General features: G+C 42.8%; 1 protein-coding gene across 1 annotated transcript in view; it reads right to left on the bottom strand.

The window, feature by feature from the left end:
- Positions 1 to 217: 217 nt before the first annotated feature.
- Positions 218 to 17,913, bottom strand: part of LOC129408256 (junctional cadherin 5-associated protein) — a 46,175-nt gene continuing 28,479 nt past the window's right edge. Inside the window, exons 5-6 of the mRNA XM_055151397.1 lie at positions 16,231 to 17,861; positions 218 to 252 (exon numbers count right to left, since the gene is read on the bottom strand). Of these exons, the coding sequence (XP_055007372.1) occupies positions 218 to 252; positions 16,231 to 17,861 (1,666 nt within the window). The remainder of the gene's footprint in view (positions 253 to 16,230; positions 17,862 to 17,913) is intronic.

Below are 17,913 nucleotides of genomic sequence, written 5' to 3'. Positions count from 1 at the left end.
GATGGGGCAGCTCCTGTTGGCAGTGGACAGCAGTGGTTGAGCGGCGGGGCTGAGGGGGGACGGGGGTCGTGGTCGGGGGAGGGCGATGAGTTTTACACAATGCTCTGTCGGACGAAGGCATTTCAGTGGAGATGAGATGAAGGCAGCCTGCAGGTCACAGTGTAGGAACCCGGAACACCTCACGCCAACGCTTCACGCCAACACGCCGCGCGCCAGCTCACTCCGGCTCCACTGGGCTGGGGTCTATGGGTTCTGCAAAGACAAAACAATAAGACAAAAATGTAAGTTTAAAAGCCCGGAATCCGTGTGTCATTCGTTCATTCGGTTTTCAATATAAAACCAAAAATAAGAAAATGAAAAAACAGATAATGATTCGTTTTTTTCAGTTTTTCGATTTTGTGTTTAAATTAAGAATGGAAAAAAACGGATAACGGCCGTTTCCCTGTTTACGTGACTTTCGTGACTGCGATGCCGGACTTCTGCGCCACATACAGACTGAACCAGGACTGATCCAGGTCCGGGGACCAGACCAGGACCAGAGCGGGACTAAGACCGAGACCAGGCTGAGACCAGACCAGGACCAGACCGGGACTGAGATCAAGACCAGGCCGGGACCAGACCAGGACCAGACTGGGACCAGACCGGGACCAGACCAGGACCAGACCAGGACCAGACTGGGACCAGACCGGGACCAGACCAAGACCAGGCCGGGACCAGACCAGGACCAGACTGGGACCAGACCGGGACCAGACCAGACCAGACCAGGACCAGACCGGGACCAGACCGGGACCAGACCAGGACCAGACTGGGACCAGACCGGGACCAGACCAAGACCAGGCCGGGACCAGACCGGGACCAGACCAGGACCAGACCGGGACTGAGATCAAGACCAGGCCGGGAACAGACCGGGACTGAGACCAAGACCAGGCCGGGACCAGGCCAGGACCAGACCGGGACTAAGACTGAGGCCGGGACCAGGCCGGGACTGAGACCGAGACCAGACTGAGACCTAGGCCAGGACCAGACCGGAGGCTCAGAGCCCACGGCAGGGCCAAGAGCTCGAAGCTGAGGCTCGGACCCTGCGGAGGCTCGGAGTCAAACTCTGGTCCCGTTATCCATTTTTGTCCATTCTTCATTTAAACACAAAATCGAAAACTGAAAAAACGAATCATTATCTGTTTTTTTCATTTTGGTTTTGGAGACAAATAATGAAGAAAACTGTTGTTTTTTCGTTTTCTTATTTTTGGTTTTATATTGAAAAACGAATGAATGAATGACACACGGATTGTCTGGACATATGTTACACAAAATTGACTCTTGTGAGCTTTAAGCCAAGTTAGAATGTTGTTACTCATCAAACACAGACCTGGAGTTGAGTTTTGTTTCATTCCCACATGTTTTAATGACTCTTTATTATTAGTCTGTTTACATATCCAAAGCTCAAAATGCTCTGTTACGCCTTGTGATACACTGTTGGGCAAGTGACTTTAACACTGTAATGTGTTATTTATGACTTGTTACTGACATTTCAAAATAATTCGTTACATTACAATATTACTGTGTTTAAAATGTCAAACATGACACGACTATTACAGCACTTTTAATTTACTCTCACCAAAATAACTGTGAAGATGATGAACTTTTGCACCGTATATGGACTAAACCAGAACTAAACCAGAACTAAACCAGAGCTGAACCAGAACTGAACCAGGACCAAACCAGGACTAATCTTGGACTAGAACTAGGAGCGCCCCTGAGAGAACCCTGAGTCTGGGGTGTCTGCAAGGTGCGATCGGGCGTCAGCTGCGTTTAGCCCAATGGAGTTTCTAGTTCTGCGTCGGTCCTTTCGCTCGCAGTCACTCGACGGTCTACACGAGCGCACGTCCGGCATTTCATCACTGCTGATATCGCGGTAATTTTAGCAAATTTGTATAAAGAAAAACCCACCACTTCAATCCAGGTTAAAAATGTATTGTGACGCGCTTTACTCACATTTGTACTGAGTAAAATATTAACTTTTTTCCCCCTGTAACACCACATTACTGCGTTACAGCAAAAAGCAACACATTACAGTAATTTGTTACTTTTATAACATGTTACTCCCAACACTGTTGTGATGTCATGAAGCAGTAGTTTTTAAGTTAAAAAACCATTAAACACCCTCCTGAAGCTTTACTCCGACCTTGGCAAAATCTGAAAAACAATCCAACACGACGTCGATCAGGCCACTACGTTTACACATACCCGGGTTTGTTGAGAAACGAATATTTCCAGCCCTCCATTTTCCAAAATAACATCGTGCACACAGCATCGTTTTCAAAAAAGTTTTCGTTTACATCGACCTGCATAAATCCGCCATCGAGCGCCGTCATCACTACACCAAACCTCTGGGCGAGACCTGGATTAGATTCAAACCTGTAGCATTTATTTCATTACAGTTGTAAGTTTTACTCAAAAATACCTTGAAAGACGTGCATTACTGAGCCGGCTCGCCTCTCCACAGATCTGTTAAAGAAGTGGTTAAATTGCTGACCTCCGAGCCTCATTGGTCTCTGGTCATGGATATGAAACATCAGCTGCGTGTGCAAATGCAAACACATAAATGCATTTTCAGAGGCGAATTTGCCGTTGGCGTGTAAAAGATGGGCACAAATAAAGGGAAATGTCTCAGTTTATAAAAATACCCGTGTACGTGTAAACGGGGCTTTTGAAACAGAGCGGACATTTGTGCTTGGATCACGCCGTTTCCCTTTTCTCCAGACACATCGGGACATCGCGGTGCCAGGTCGGGGGCGGGGCTGAGAGGGGCTCCTGGCTGTAGTTGATCCTAAAGAGGCCGTTACAGACACGACTTTCACTCAAAAGTCTGATTTTTTTTATAAATATGCCCTAAAATGCCAAAATAACTCCAGGGATAGAGATACTTTTCTATTTTAGACCCATTTACACACATAATCAGTAGAAAAAAAGTGATTTGGGCGTTTAGTGACTCTTTAACAGCTCCTTTTACCTTCAGCTCCGTAGAGATGGGAAATTCCTGAGCTGAAATTTACCCAAATACAGTCCAGCACTTCCAATGTTACCACATGACATGAGTTTGGCCCAACGGCGCCAGTGAGTCCGATGCAGGTTATTATGTGACGAGCGCAGACACTGGCGTTTACGGGCGGAACGTGAAGAGGACCCCCCCCCGGCACCGCCTTTTCCCGCCGTGTCTGAAGAGAAGGGAAACGGCGTGATCCGAGCACAAATCTCCGCTCTGTTTCAAAGTCTGGAGCGCAATGGTCCGGTCGGAGTCGTGTTGGATTGTTGTGGCTGTGGGTCGACTGTCAATCATGGCTCCAGAGCCCGCCCCACACCCGCTCCCCCCATCCCGCCGAGATTCAGATTTCAGGGCAGAGTGAAGCTTCAGGAGGGTGTTTAGTGGCTCTTGAAGGTTAAAGGTCGCTGTTAATTTGAAGACTACAGCTTCATGACATCACAAGGTGGAACAGAGCTTCTGGAGATGTAAACAGACTAAAAATAAAGAGTGACTCAAACACGTGTGAATGAAACAAAACTCAACTCCGGGTCTGTTTTTGATGAGTTAACAACATTATAACATGACTTAAAGCTCACAAGAGTCAATTTTGCGTAATATAACACCTTTAATAATAGTTAATTAACCTGAATAACTAACCTACTATTCATCCATGTAAAAATAATACTGTGAATTAAAGATTTCTAGGAGATTTCTGGAGTTCGCCACTCAGTTTCAAACAAAACCACATTTTAAAAAGCAATTATCAGCGTACTAAAAGTTCTAAAAACGCTCTGAGGGGTTGTCGTAGCTAAATAAAAAGCCAAATGTGAGTATCATTGTCGTGATATTTTATACTGAACGAAAATGTGCAACCTTTTTAACATTTTTACCAACATTTACTTCATATTGTGGCTGTGTACTTGCTCTTACCACCAGAGGGCAGTGTGCAGAAGTGTACATAAAAAGGCCATAAAACAGAGCTCTGTGACACTGTGGTACACACACACACACACACACACACACACACACACACACACACACACACACACACAAGTCATTTATGTTCCAGTGTTTTGGATTCTGCAAACATGTGGGTAAAAGTGCCTCTGAATGAAGCATCACCAAGGGCATTCTTTCCTTTTCTTTCATATTTTCTTTCATCCACAACACTAAAAATAGCTCAGAATATACTGTCTAATATCATTTTTGCACCTACACTGACGAAATTTTTTTAACACAATTTCAATACTAAGGAACAGACTTAATATTCAGTACCAATTTTGATAACACAATCTCTTTTTTTTAGACTTACAAACTGTAATTTTCAACAGCTCTATTCATGCTTACATCACAAAACCGGTGGACATTTGGAAATGCGGATGACGACTTCTTTTGGGCTCTGACGAAATCTGAGAAAACTGAGAAAATGGTGCAATTTTCTTCCTCTAGATGTCCTTGTATTCTTTCTTTTTTCCTTTTATTAACTGCCTATTAATTTGTGTATTATAATCTGTCTAACTTACTAAAAAAATAAATAAAAAAGATACTATTAGAGTTACAAGTCGTCTACATGTTTCCAAATATTTTCTGGTAAGCGTGAACTTAATTTTATATTGTTGTCGCTGAAGATTACGCGCTACAGTTCCACAAAGAAACTCTCAGCAGAACACAAAGTTCGACTGTTGTTTTTTTTAACGTTGGTTTTATGTTACCACACATTTCGTGCTGGGGTCAGAGTCCTGCACCTGGAATTTTACGGGCAGGTTTACGGGCGGGTGGAGATCACACACGGGCGGGTCAGGTGAATCAAATGAACGACGAACGGGAGAAAAATACTTTGCACGTGACATTTCCCGGTCTTTTCCTGGAATGATGGACCAGGCTGAGAGAGACTTTAGTATATTTATTATGTAAAACCATCAATGAAGAAGATTCGCTCGACAGTTGTGATCTTAGTTTAGTCCTAGTTTAGTCCTGGTTTAGTCCTGCTTTAGTCCTGGTTCAGTCCTGGTTTAGTCCTTGTTTAGACCTGGTGAAGTCCTGGTTCACTCTTGGTCCAGTCCTGGTGTAGTCCTGGTCCAGTCCTGGTGTAGTCCTGGTCATCGGCTCTGTGGTTGTGGCGTGTGTATATATTTATAATCTGCTAATGACACGGTGTAGGTTCAGTCCTGGTTTAGTCCTGGTTTAGTCCTGGTTTAGTCCTGGTTTAGTCCTGGTTTAGTCCTGGTTTAGTCCTGGTTTAGACCTGGTTTAGACCTGGTTCAGTCCTGGTTTAGTCCTGGTTTAGTCCTGGTTTAGACCTGGTTCAGTCCTGGTTTAGTTCTGGTTTAGTCCTGGTTTAGACCTGGTTTAGTCCTGGTTCAGTCCTGGTTTAGACCTGGTTTAGTCCTGGTTTAGACCTGGTTCAGTCCTGGTTTAGTTCTGGTTTAGTCCTGGTTTAGACCTGGTTTAGTCCTGGTTCAGTCCTGGTTTAGACCTGGTGTAGTCCTGGTTTAGACCTGGTTCAGTCCTGGTTTAGACCTGGTTCAGTCCTGGTTTAGTTCTGGTTTAGTCCTGGTTTAGTCCTGGTTTAGACCTGGTTCAGTCCTGGTTTAGTTCTGGTTTAGTCCTGGTTTAGACCTGGTTTAGTCCTGGTTCAGTCCTGGTTTAGACCTGGTGTAGTCCTGGTTTAGACCTGGTTTAGTCCTGGTTTAATCCTGGTTTAGTTTTGGTTCAGTTCTGTTTTAGTCCTGGTTTAGTTCTGGTTTAGTCGTGGTTTAGTTCTGGTTCAGTCCTGTTTTAGTTCTGGTTTAGTCCTGGTTTAGTTCTGGTTTAGTTCTGGTTTAGTCCTGGTTAAGTCCTGGTTCAGTCCTGTTTTAGTCCTGGTTTAGTTCCTGGTTTAGTTCCTGGTTTCAGTCCTGTTTAGTCCTGGTTTAGTCCTGGTTTAGTCCTGGTTAGTTTAGTCCTGGTTTAGTCCTGGTTTAGTCCTGGTTTAGTCCTGGTTTAGTCCTGGTTTAGTCCTGGACTATTGGGCTGTCGGACTAATGGACTGACTCTGATTTATCTTGGACACGGGCGAGTAACAGGTGGAATGTTAACGGGTCCAGGAGGGTGCGAGTCTCCAAAAATGGACCCGTGCAGGACTCTGTCTCTACTCCCCCAGATTCTTTTGTTTGAGAAATAAACGATCACAAACTCTCAAGAAATTTGTTTTTCTTTTCTCAATGAAATAGGCCGTGAAATAGATAATAAGTTTTTATATAAATGGTCTTAAAAAGAAACCTGAGACGAGTGCTGCACCAGAAAAGTTACACATTGCACCTTTAATACAAATGGAGTTAGATTTTATCATACAGAGAATTCTTCGATCACTAGAAATTTTCAGGTTGGATATTTGTCAATTTAACTTTTAAATATTTAAAGGGGAAGTACAGTTTAATCAACAGGGAAAATCTGTCTCTCAACGCTCAAGATTATTTAAAAAACACATCAGAAAACGTCTACATTCTTTTTTTTTTTCAGTATCGATACTTGTTCAAACGAGCGTCAAGTCTCGAAACCCCAAGGACGGCAGATTAACGTTTCCCGTGCGCCGTCCTTGTTTTAAATTCATAAACAAAAGTAAAGACACCAGTTTTAATATCGATTCGTATTTGATTTTTCCTCGTCTTGACGGCCCTGCACGGAGAGCGAGAACAAAGGAAGCGTTTTTCTGGTGCCGAGCTAAAGACCGCGCGCTCTTTTTGTGTGTGTTTTGTTTTGCTTAAACCCTTGAACTATTGACTGGGGTTATGTTCTTTTGTCTTGGAGCGAGGCCAGCTGCATTAAACACACCACAATGAACCGAGGATTTAAAACCTGCCACTTTTCCTCACTGTGTTTGAAGTCGCGGGGACAAAATCTGTTGTTTCTCCAGGCTGCAGTTTTTCTCGCACTGAAAGTTAAAGGTTCTATATTACGAAAAATTTACCCTTGCGAGCTTTAAGTCGTGTTATAATGTTGTTACGTCCTCGAAAACAGACCCGGAGTTGTGTTTTGTTAATTTATCCAAAGATCAAAATGCTCTATTCCACCTTGTGATGTCAAGAAGCGGTAGTTTTCACGTTAACAGCAAAAATGTACCTTTAGTTCGGAAGATTTTTGTACAATTCCTGAGCTGAAATGATCGAAATGATTCTAGTGAAGGTGTGTGGAGTTTAAAAACGCAGTGGAGCACTTCCTGTACTAAAGCATGACATCACAAGGTGGAACAAGGTGAGAACTTGGCTTAATCATGCAGAAATTTTGAGTTAAACATGTGAAATAAAACAAAACTCCAGGTCTGTTTGTGATGAGGAAACAACATTAGAACATAGATTTTAAAAAAATTTGTAAAATGGGCCCTTCTAAAGATGCACTGTGTAACATTTCTAGTTTAGAATCAGTCAGACTTGAGTCACTATTTTTAGGACTTTGGATTTGACTTGATAAAATGGACTAAGACTTGGGACTCGACTTGAACTTGAAGGTCAGTAACTTGGGACTCGACTTGGACTTGAAGGTCAGTAACTTGGGACTCGACTTGGACTTGAAGGTCAGTAACTTGGGACTCGACTTGGACTTGAAGATCGGTGACTTGGGACTTGACTCTGACTTGAGGCCTGTGACTTGAGAAGCACTTTTAAATCTGAATTCTTTCTATTCTGACTGTAATAGTTCACACTAAGATGTCATGTCAAGACATTTAAAAAGGCATTTAAATAAAAAAAAAAAAAATTACTAAATACATTTCTACAACTCTTATGTCCTCTGTAAATACTCAAAAATAAATATTCCATGACTTTTTAAGAACAATTTAGTTTAAAATTCATATAAATTGCAAAAATCTAAGCTATTTTTGGTTCTTTTTTTTGGTTGAAAAGACTTGAAATGACTTCACGCCCAAAGCAGACGACTTGGACTTGACTTGGACTTTTATGGGCCAGTGACTCGAGACTCGACTTGGTCTTGCCTGTGTGACTTGACTTGACTTGTGACTTGAGACTTACTTGAGACTTGCAAAACAACAACAACTTGGTCCCATCTCTGGAATCTGTCACCTTCTTCCCTACTGTATATACAAATTAATTAGAATTAGTAATTACAAAATAATCATATTTTATCGTTTTACCTCATGCATAAACTAAAGCTGCATTGCTTTTATTTTAGAAGTGTTTTTTAAATTGCTGAGTCATAACATAAACTCTTACCAGTCTGACCAGTGCATCAAAACAATGACATTTACTGCTTTTTATGAACAAATACAATTACCGTATTTTTCAGACTATAAGGCACAATATCAGTAATGTTGAATTCTCTCGTCTATTTTCATACATAAATTGCACCGGATTATAAGGAGCATTAAGTGAAACAAACAGACAACACTTAAGGCTGATCCTTAGTCCAGGCATCTATGATCCATTGGCAGATTGTGGCGTAATTCGCTCGGCGTTACCTCCCTGTCTTGGTGAATGTGTTTTATGAATGTGAATGTGTGTGGATCATTTATTTAAGTTAGTTTTTTTTTTTTTTTTTTTTTTCCTACAAGGACGACTCAAATATACACTGAGTAATAATGTATTTGATGCAGCTTTGTGCACATTTGTTTACGTTTTACAGAAACGAAACTTAAAACCACATGGCTCATTTGCATAAACTATAAGCTCTGAAAAAAAACAGCTCTCTCCTTGTATCACTGATGTGGTTCAGTTTCTGTCGGACTAAAGGACACAACTCAGTGGAATATGACTGTTCTTTCTGTGACAGTGTGCGTTAAGTTGAAACAGAACTAGATTTCGCCCTTTACTCCGCGAGGCTCCTGACTACGGTAATGCTCCGACAATCCATCAAGAGGTGCGGCTTCGTAGTTTACCAAAGTCGTACTAAAACATTTGTACCACATAAAATCAGTTCGAGGTCAGAAAGCACAACCAGAATTAATACATAAGGCGCACTGTCGATTTTTGAGAAAATTAAAGGATTTTAAGTGCGCCTTATAGTCCGAAAAATACGGTAATATTATGCAGAATTGAGTTAAGCATTTTCTATTAAATAATTGCCCACCCTGGTCTATGGAGATCAAGGCTTTGGGGAAAAATCTGTAATTGCGATTGTGATTAGATTTCTGTTTTAATAATAGGATCCTGTTCATGGTTCACATTTCAAACACGTCCGGGAAAATCGACGAACCGATACAAGAGTCACATTTCACTCTTTGTCTAATCTAAACTACAAAATCAGCAGTTTTTACGCGGAATAAGACACGAGATTTTGATGTTTATGGAGGACATTATGGCACTTTAAAAATCGCAGCCTTTGTGTTTTGCTTATCGCGTCCGTTCAGTGTTGGGAATGTTACTTTTAAAATATATTCCCCTACAGATTACAGATTACATACGTCAAAATGTAATGTCCATTAAATTACTTGAAGTGAGTAATGTAATCTGATTACTTTGGATTACTTGATATTGTCATGTTTTTCTTTAAACTACATGAATGTAACAACCACATCCTGAAAATTCATGTTTGTTCTCTTCAAATTGTTTAGTCCTGGTTTAGTCCTGGTTTTAGTTCTGGTTTAGTCCTGGTTTTAGACCTGGTTTAGTCCTGGTTTAGTCCTGGTTTTAGACCTGGTTTAGAACTGGTTTAGAACTGGTTTTAGACCTGGTTTTAGTTCTGGTTTAGTCCTGGTTTAGTCCTGGTTTTGTCCTGGTTTTAGACCTGGTTTAGTCCTGGTTTAGTCCTGGTTTTAGACCTGGTTTTAACTGGTTTAGTCTGGTTTTAGACCTGGTTTAGTTCTGGTTTTAGTCCTGGTTTAGTCCTGGTTTTAGTCCTGGTTTTAGTTTAACCTGGTTTAGTCCTGGTTTTAGACCTGGTTTTAATTCTGGTTTAGTCCTGGTTTTAGTCCTGGTTTTTAGACCTGGTTTAGTCCTGGTTTTAGTTCTGGTTTTAGTCCTGGTTTAGTCCTGGTTTTAGTTCTGGTTTAGTTTACCTGGTTTTAGTCCTGGTTTTAGTTTTCTGGTTTAGTCCTGGTTTAGTCTTGGTTTAGTTCTGGTTTTAGACCTGGTTTTAGTTCTGGTTTAGTCCTGGTTTTAGACCTGGTTTAGTCCTGGTTTTAGTTCTGGTTTAGTCCTGGTTTTAGACCTGGTTTTAGTCCTGGTTTTAGTCCTGGGTGGTTTAGTCCTGGTTTTAGTCCTGGTTTAGTCCTGGTTTTAGTCCTGGTTTAGTTTTCCTGGTTTTAGTTTTCTGGTTTTAGACCTGGTTTTAGTTCTGGTTTAGTCCTGGTTTTAGACCTGGTTTAGTCCTGGTTTAGTCCTGGTTTTAGTTCTGGTTTAGTCCTGGTTTTAGACCTTTTGGTTTAGTCCTGGTTTTAGTTTGGTTTAGTCCTGGTTTAGTCCTGGTTTTAGTTCTGGTTTAGTCCTGGTTTTAGACCTGGTTTAGTCCTGGTTTAGTCCTGGTTTTAGTTCTGGTTTTAGTCCTGGTTTAGTCCTGGTTTAGTCCTGGTTTAGTCCTGGTTTAGTTCTGGTTTTAGACCTGGTTTTAGTCCTGGTTTAATCCTGGTTTAGTTCTGGTTTAGTCCTGGTTTAGCCCAAAATGTGAAAACATGAAAATACCACCGTTTCCATCCATTTATTTCAGCAAAGTAACTGTAACTGAATACAGTTACTCATAATTTGTACTCTGATTACTTAACTCCTGTACATGTAATCTGTTACTCCCCGATACTGCGTCCGTTCCAATTGCGATTTTGATCCTACCTATCTGGAATGTCCCACTGTATGGCATTAAACCGTCTGTTTCCATGGAGACAGTCAAACGAAGCCACTTGGTGAAGTTACAGGTCAGATTTGTGGAGCTAAAACGAACAAGAATGTGTTTTTCGAGGTGTTTTTCGAGCAATAAAAGCACGTGTTAATTAATAAAATGCAAGATAGATGTGTTTAATGCAATACTGCGGAACTTTTTTTTTATATGCCACTAATATTCCGCGATCGATGCAGACTACATTACGACAGAACAAACAGCTGGAGGGCACAGTAATGATCATATTACCGTCCATTACTTTCCAGATAAGATAATTAGTGTGAAAAATTCATGTGATCAAAATGTGTATTGATTTAATTATTCTAATGAAGTAAAAAATGTGTTTGTTTTTGTTTAGTTTTGTAGGACTTTATTATAGCCGTAGGGAAATTGTCGTCTGCGTTTCGCTCGTCCTTTTCATCTCCATGATCTTGTCGCTAGGCTTGGTCAGGACTGGAGGATTTTTACTTTAATTTTACTTACTTTTTAAAATGTGTTTTGTTTTTGTCGACCTGATTTGAGTGTTTTTAAAGAACCTGTACCTGATTTCAGACCAGGAGTTGGGAGATTCTTTTGATTTGAACCTTTAGTCCCGCCGACCTCATCCTCACTGGGATATTTTAGCGTAGACCAGAGTCCTGCACGGGTCCATTTTTGGAGACCCGCCCCCGCGCAGTACAGCAAATGAGGGTCAGTCCATTAGTCCGACATCCCAGTAGTCCAGGACTAAACCAGGACTAAACCAGGACTAAACCAGGACTAAACCAGGACTAAACCAGGACTAAACCAGGACTAAACCAGGACTAAACCAGGACTAAACCTACGCCGTGTCATTAGTGGATATAAATGTACTGTATGTATACACGCTGTGACTGCAGAGCCGATCGCCAATCGCCAGGTCTAAACCAGGACTAAACCAGGTAAACCAGGTCTAAACCAGGACTAAACCAGGTCTAAACCAGGACTAAACCAGGTCTAAACCAGGACTAAACCAGGACTAAACCAGGACTAAACCAGGACTAAACCAGGACTAAACCAGGACTAAACCAGGACTAAACCAGGACTAAACCTACGCCGGTAAACAGGACTAAAGTACAGGTAACCAGGACTCAGAGCTAAACCAGGACTAAACCAGGTCTAAACCAGGACTAAACCAGGACTAAAGCCAGGTCTAAACCAGGACTAAAGCCAGGTCTAAACCAGGACTAAACCAGGACTAAACCAGGACTAAACCAGGACTAAACCAGGTCTAAACCAGGACTAAACCAGGTCTAAACCAGGACTAAACCAGGACTAAACCAGGACTAAACCAGGACTACTAAACCAGGACTAAACCAGGTCTAAACCAGGACTAAACCAGGACTAAACCAGGTCTAAACCAGGACTAAACCAGGACTAAAAGCCAGGTCTAAACCAGGACTAAACCAGGACTAAAGCCAGGTCTAAACCAGGACTAAACCAGGACTAAACCAGGACTAAACCAGGACTAAACCAGGACTAAACCAGGACTAAAGCCAGGTCTAAACCAGGACTAAACCAGGAATAAACCAGGTCTAAACCAGGACTAAACCAGGTCTAAACCAGGACTAAACCAGGACTAAACCAGGTCTAAACCAGGCCTAAAACCAGGACTAAACCAGGTCTAAACCAGGATAAACCAGGTCTAAACCAGGACTAAACCAGGACTAAACCAGGACTAAAGCCAGGTCTAAACCAGGACTAAACCAGGACTAAACCAGGACTAAAGCCAGGTCTAAACCAGGACTAAACCAGGTCTAAACCAGGACTAAACCCAGGTCTAAACCAGGACTAAACCAGGTCTAAACCAGGACTAAACCAGGACTAAACCAGGACTAAACCAGGTCTAAACCAGAATCAGGACTAAACCAGGATCATCGGACCGATCATCTCCTCTGATGGTTTTATATAATAAAAACACTAAAGTCTCTCAGCCTGGTCCATCGTTCTGGGCAATGGACGTCCTGGACGCACGTGAAGTATTTTTCTCCTGTTTGTCATTCATTTGCTTCACCCGCCGTGTGTGATCACTACCCGCCTGCACACCTGTCCATTAAATTCTAGAATGTTTAAACCTTCCAGTTTCAACAACTACTTGCGGGTACCTGACCTGGTGCAGGACTCTGCAGAAGTCTACAACGTGAGTGCGAAGTCACCCAAAGTTTTCGACTCCAGTCAAATGAAGCTCAACGAAGCTTCCAGTTAAAGGGGCAATTTTGGAGCTGAGTTCCATATTTAGAATTTGTCTGTTATCGATGTTCATATTTTGATTTACAGACAAAACAGTACAGCAGTGTTCCATTCTCCATTCTCGACTCACGTGTGGGTCAGTTTATAATTTGAGAGACAAAATACAGAAGCGCCGTCTGCTGAATATTGGCTAAACAAATGCGATTTATGCTCCTCTGGTTTACACCTGGCTTAGATCTGAAATAGATCTGATATAGTTCTGGTTTAGTCCTAGTTTAGACCTGGTTTAGATCTAACTGGGCAAAAATTGTTCTGCACTTGACCCATTCGTGACTAACATGTGAGTGGGTATAGTCAAATTTTCTTCATATTTTGGTCATTTTTAAGTATCCTTCTCTGTATTTTACTTAAACAAATGACAATTTATACCTCTCTTTACTGTTGGCAGGGATCAAATTGGTCAAAAATAGACACCTGGGACATTTTCTGTGTAAAACTGGGACACAGGGCTCAAAACTGGGACTGTCCCGGGTAAATAGGAACATCTGGTCGCCCTGTCACCAAAACAGCGGCTACTGGGTTAGAAATGTCCATTTACATTTACAGTCTGTTGTAATTAACAGAAAAAATGCAACGTAAACATGAACAGAGAATATTTTACAGTGACAGAAACAGTTTACCCGCTGCATGGCTTAAAGAACATTTATCATGACAGAAATACATTTAAATCAGGTACCGGCCCTTTAAATCCATCGTTATTAAATTGATGTTTTTTGATTTTTTATGTTTTTGTGGAGTAATCACAAATCCTCCGCGTCCCCCGAGCGAACGGCAGCAGCACTTTCCTGATTCCCCCTGTGTCCGGCAGTAATTTTCCACACACGTTGTTTATAATTCCAAACGGATTCAAATCGAGCTTTATAATACTGTGAAATGCCGGGGAGTTTCGCACACGTCGGAGCAGATCTACAGTGGTTTACGTCGCCAATCGAGCGCGTCTAATGAGAAACGATCTGACAGACTGACTGCTAATTGTCGGTGTTTTATTTGGAATCTCGGCATCATATCCAGTTTGGGAACATCTGCTTTACGCCGTCAAATTATATGACTGCGCAATTAAGGCCCCGTCGATGCTCACGCGGTAAATAAGTAATATAATGTGACAAGAGTAAGACAAAACGGCAGCGTAAATACATTTAAATATTGACTAATGACTGATTTAGTCCTGGTTTAGACCTGATTTAGACCTGGTTTAGACCTGGTTTAGACCTGGTTTAGTCCTGGTTTAGACCTGGTTCAGTCCTCCTGGTTTAGACCTGGTTTAGTCCTGGTTTAGACCTGGTTTAGTCCTGGTTTAGACCTGGTTCAGTCCTTGGTTCAGTCCTGGTTTAGACCTGGTTTAGACCTCGTTTTGACCTGGTTTAGACCTCGTTTTGACCTGGTTTAGACCTAGTTTAGTTTGCTGGTTCAGTCCTTGGTTTAGACCTGGTTTAGACCTGGTTTAGACCTGGTTTAGTCCTGGTTTAGACCTGGTTTAGACTTGGTTTAGTCCTGGTTCAGTCCTTGGTTCAGTCCTGGTTTAGACCTGGTTTAGACCTGGTTTAGACCTGGTTTAGTCCTGGTTTAGACCTGGTTTAGACCTCGTTTTGACCTGGTTTAGACCCGGTTTTGACCTGGTTTAGACCTAGTTTAGTGCTGGTTCAGTCCTGGTTTAGTCCTGGTTTAGACCTGATTTAGACCTTGTTTTGACCTGGTTTAGACCTCATTTAGTCCTGGTTTAGACCTGGTTTAATCCTGGTTTAGTCCTGGTTCAGTTTCAGTTTGGTTTAGTCCTGTTTTAGACCTAGTTTAGTCCTGGTTCAGTTCTGGTATAGTCCTGGTTTACGACGACCTGGTGCATCCAGAATTTGGACAGAGGTGGTTGCAGATCCTTCTCTGTTCACTAACAGTATCTCTGCAGATTCTGTTCATTTGTTGGGAGTCTCCAGAGCAGCTTGAAGGTCCGACGCATGGAAATGATCCACATGTTTGTTTCTGTGTTCTGTATGTTTGTGACGTAAACGTGTACATGACTTGAGCAGATCTGACCAGAGTTTTGCGTCTTGGGCAGTGTAGACGGAAACACAGCGGTGGAGCGTATTGAACTTTTCCGCTCTGGAGGTGGTTTCAGATTTTTGCGTTTGTAACCCTCACTCTCTCCTCGGGGTCACATTGACTTGAAGACATTTTTTTTTTCCTTCCCGCTCTCTTGGGGCAAGTCAGTCAGACCCAAAAATTTATTATCAAATAAATTCTCGCCAGGCAAGAAAAAATATTTGAGGTCTGATTGACCCGCCCAAAGAGAGCGGTAAGGAAAAAAAAATGTCTTCAAGTCAATGTGACCCCGAGGAGAGCGTGAAGGTTAAGCCCCAAAAACACCATCACCGTCTAAACAAAAGACACTGATAAAATATTTTTTATTAATTATTTTTGATTATCAAACAGGCCGTCAGCAATGAAAAAGTGAGGATGTCTTACAAAAAATGTCATTAAAAAACACCTCTAAAATAAAAGCAATGCAGCTTTAGTCCAGGCATGAGGTGAAATGATCAAATATGTTTATTTTGTAATTCCAAATTATCTTAAAGGAGTCAGAGTCAACCAAAGAGGGCTGTACCCTACCTAGTCCTGCTTTAGAAGGTTAATTCAGTCTTCCCATAATCTTAACGGTGCTGTAACAATCATGTTAATGCTGGCATGTTAACAGTGCACATCCTGATTTTTAGACAGTAAAGCGCTTCATAATTAAATGCAGGCAGCACACCGTCGTCTTATTTTGACCTCAAGACCTGCTTGTACAATATATCCTTACTGGAATAAGACAAATTTGAGCTAAAATACATGTAAAACAGCCACTTCTGGAGTTTAAAACGTGAACTCAGATTGGAATCCTTTTTTTTAATGTGTATTTTCAAGTGTTTCAATGTATTTCTGAGCTTTAAAAACACCTATAAATGAATTAATACAAGATAGATAAGTTTAAACCAGATTGTGTGACATTTCTAAACCCCACAGAAAAGTTTAGTTTAGTCCTTTGGAGGGACGACGCAGAGACATAATAAGCTCATAAAACATGTGAAAAGTTTCATAGTGCATCTTTAACTAATCATTCAGCCAAACAGTAGAAGCTTTAGTTTGTGTATCTGGTCTGATTTTCTTACCTGATGAAGATGGCTCCTCCTTGTCTCGCGTTCCCGTCTCTTCGGGGTCTTTTTGTGATTGGACGACCTCCTCTTCCTCCTTCCCAGTGTCTGTATTGTCCTTCTCCTTCTGCTCCGGAGGTTCTAACAGTTCCTCCTTTTTACTCTCCGCTTCCGTGTCCCCCTCCCCAGAGTCCGTACTCCTGATGCTCAGTCTCCGTACCCTGCAAATAACGTCCACCTCCCGCATGCGAGAGATACGCTCCACCGCCACTCGCCCGGGAGAGATCGCCAGCTTGTTCTGCAAGGCTTCGATGCGATGCGACAGTCCTCTGCTCTTTCGCTCCCCCTCCAAACTCAGAGACAGCCTTCGGTCCAAAGTCGGGGGTACGGAAAGAGGCAGCCTGTCCGGGGGGAACTCCGGTAACCCTGCAGGATCGCGTCCCAATTGAGTCCATAAACTTAGTCTATGCTCCGGGGAGACTAATGGCTTCTTTTCTTGCTCCTCAACCTTCGTCGGCTCATTTTTACATTCATCGTTCAGCTTGACCAATCTCTCTTTGCTCTCAACGCTTTCCGAAACATCTGAAACACCTGCTTTAGCTTCAATTTCTACTGCTTGTTCCTTCGCGTCTTCCTTACTACCATCTTTCTGTCCTTCTGAGACTTGACTGTCTGTAGGCACATCACTCGCTAAAGTTGTCTCGCTGTCTTTAATCTCTTCAGTCTGGCTTTCAACGTCCGTATTTACACCGATTTCGTTCGAGTTTCCTGCTTGCTCTGTGTCTTTTCTATCATTCGTATCGTCCGCGCTACTTAAACTCTCCTCTTTCACCTCTTCGCCTGATCCTTTCTTGTCTAAATCGCTGTCTCCCTTTGCCTTGACGTCTTCCGGCGGGCTTTCCAACGCGGCCCGTTGCGGCGGACTCGCGTTTTGGTTCGCGGAACTGTCCGAGCTGTTCTCTTCGTGAAGCGGAGGTAGTGGTCCTTGTCTCATCTGATTTTCCATTTCTCTCTTACAAATCGGACACTCCTCCTCCGAATCCGCCCCCATGTCCTGCATCATTTCCTCGTTCGGCCTGGACCCGCCTCTGCTCGCGTCCGCCGGGTCTCTGGTTTGCCTCAGAGTCTGGCAAATGTCTTCGTAATCGGGAGGGCTCGTCAGCGTGGAGGCGTCTTGCATCGGCTGCCTGTCTGCCCACGGCACTTCTGCGGCAGTGTTTAACGTCGTGGGGCTGAAATCGCAGAGCGGCGTTTCTATCGGCTCGTCCGACAAATCCAGCTTCACCGTCCTGCCGTCGTTGCTTCTCCTTCTCGACAAATGCGCGACTACCCTGTATTCTCTGAAGCCCGTTTCTCTGGGAGGCACGGGCAGCTCCTCTCTCAACTGCTTGCTGAACGTTACCGACTTCGTAGCGGGTCTCGAGAACGCGCTTTTCACTTCCCTGTACTCCGGATCTACCGACCAGCTCACCGCGCTACGCCGCAAGCTGCTGGGTTTGTTCAGCGGTTCTGACGTCAGCCGGATTTTGATGCGTTCTGGGATTTGGACCGAACCGTTTGGGACCTTGTTACCGGCAGTTCCTAGCTCTAAAATATCCTTGTAAGCTTCGTTCAGATCCTCTATACACTTATCTACACTGGGTTGTTTGCTGGTTTGTGGTTGTTGCTGCTGCTGCTGTTGCTGCTGTTGCTGTTGCTGCT

The sequence above is a fragment of the Boleophthalmus pectinirostris genome, unplaced genomic scaffold, assembly GCF_026225935.1.
Source record: "Boleophthalmus pectinirostris isolate CB_2022bp ecotype Guang Dong unplaced genomic scaffold, ASM2622593v1 HiC_scaffold_16, whole genome shotgun sequence".
Lineage (NCBI taxonomy): Eukaryota > Metazoa > Chordata > Actinopteri > Gobiiformes > Gobiidae > Boleophthalmus > Boleophthalmus pectinirostris.
Note: the sequence above shows the minus strand (reverse complement) of the source record. Positions and strands in the feature narration are given on the sequence as shown.